The sequence below is a fragment of the Pundamilia nyererei genome, unplaced genomic scaffold (genome assembly GCF_000239375.1).
Source record: "Pundamilia nyererei isolate P.nyererei 1_Seehausen unplaced genomic scaffold, PunNye1.0 scaffold00139, whole genome shotgun sequence".
NCBI classification, from domain to species: Eukaryota; Metazoa; Chordata; class Actinopteri; order Cichliformes; family Cichlidae; genus Pundamilia; species Pundamilia nyererei.
In genome coordinates this window covers 789885-791093 of record NW_005187540.1, presented here as the reverse complement: position 1 = coordinate 791093, position 1209 = coordinate 789885, and the positions used below count along the sequence as shown (strand labels likewise).

The following is a 1209-nucleotide window of genomic DNA, read 5'->3' as shown; positions in this document are numbered from 1 at the left end:
CCCCCCCCCAGCACACAGATGTGCGCACAGCTGTGTGACCGTTTCCTTCTCTTTGTCTTTCTGCAGACCTCGTCTTCCTCGTGTCCCTCACCTCCTCCGTCTGCGCCGTATCTGAGGTCATCAAGAAGGTGGAGAGGTGGAGAGGGGTGGAGAAGAGCCCCCCCTCTGACTTCTTCCACGAAGTATGACCCCGCCCCCCTCGCTGTCCAGGCTGACGGACTCTGGTGTGTGGAGGATGAAGAGGAGGGTGGAGGTGATGGAGCATCTCTGTCCTGATGGCACTGACTTCTTTGAACCTCAAAGACTTTTTTTCTGAGATCCTCAGACGGGGACGAGACTCCGGTCAGGCACTGGAGGAGGCGCCTGGCCTCAAGGGGCGGGGTTAGCGGTCTGGACCTGTGTCGACCGGCCGCGGCCGTTCAGCTAGAGCCTCTCTCTCTGCGCCGCGGTCCGAGCCACTTCTTCCTGCCCCGTCATTTAGGATGAAATCGGACTTCGGGGCGTCTCCGTGGTCTCTTCCTGTTCTGTTTTAGTTTAGACGGCGGTGACCACTATTGGGCTCGCTTCTCTACACGAGGTGGACGTTGTATTTTGCGTCCTCTGTGGGAGCGTCTGCGGTGTGACGGTACAGCACCAATCACAGATCAATCAGCGGGGGAAATCATGTTTCGATCTTTAATTTATTTTGATAACCTGATGGGTTCTGGTGTGGAATTTTATTTATCTCACAAACAGGAGCGAATCATTTCCTGGACGCTGGGAAGTTTTAGTGATGTGGGTTTAATCAAGACGGTTTTTTAAACAAAAGCTTTGATTACGAGAAAAGTCTGAGGGCTGATTTTTGTTAATAAAGTTCATATTTTAAAAATTAATCCGTGTTCAGCGTTTTTGTGTAAATGAAAGTAAACTTCGCCTGAAAGTCGGGTTTGTCTGTTTCAGGTGCTTTTGAAAACAGATCTTAATAAATCAGCGGCACGTGGCAGAGGTAATAACCCAGTGTGGCCAGAAGAGGGCGGTAATGTGCAGGAATGGGACAGCAGCAGTGAGAGTATGGAGGGCCAGGAGTGACAAAATGAATAAATTTAATACGACATTAAATAATTAATTAAATGTGTCATTAATTTGATACATTTGGAATTATTTAAATAAGTAAGTGCCCGTTCATTTCATTTAAAACATTGTAATTTAATTTCAGTAAAAGTTGTAATC

At 47.8% G+C, this 1209-nt stretch overlaps 1 protein-coding gene across 1 annotated transcript in view; it reads left to right on the top strand.

Moving 5' to 3' along the window:
* Positions 1-872, top strand: part of atp2c1 (ATPase secretory pathway Ca2+ transporting 1) — a 27587-nt gene extending 26715 nt beyond the window's left edge. The window contains exon 27 of the mRNA XM_005744139.2: positions 67-872. Within this exon, the coding sequence (XP_005744196.1) occupies positions 67-188 (122 nt within the window). The 3' untranslated portion in view covers positions 189-872. The remainder of the gene's footprint in view (positions 1-66) is intronic.
* Positions 873-1209: the final 337 nt, after the last annotated feature.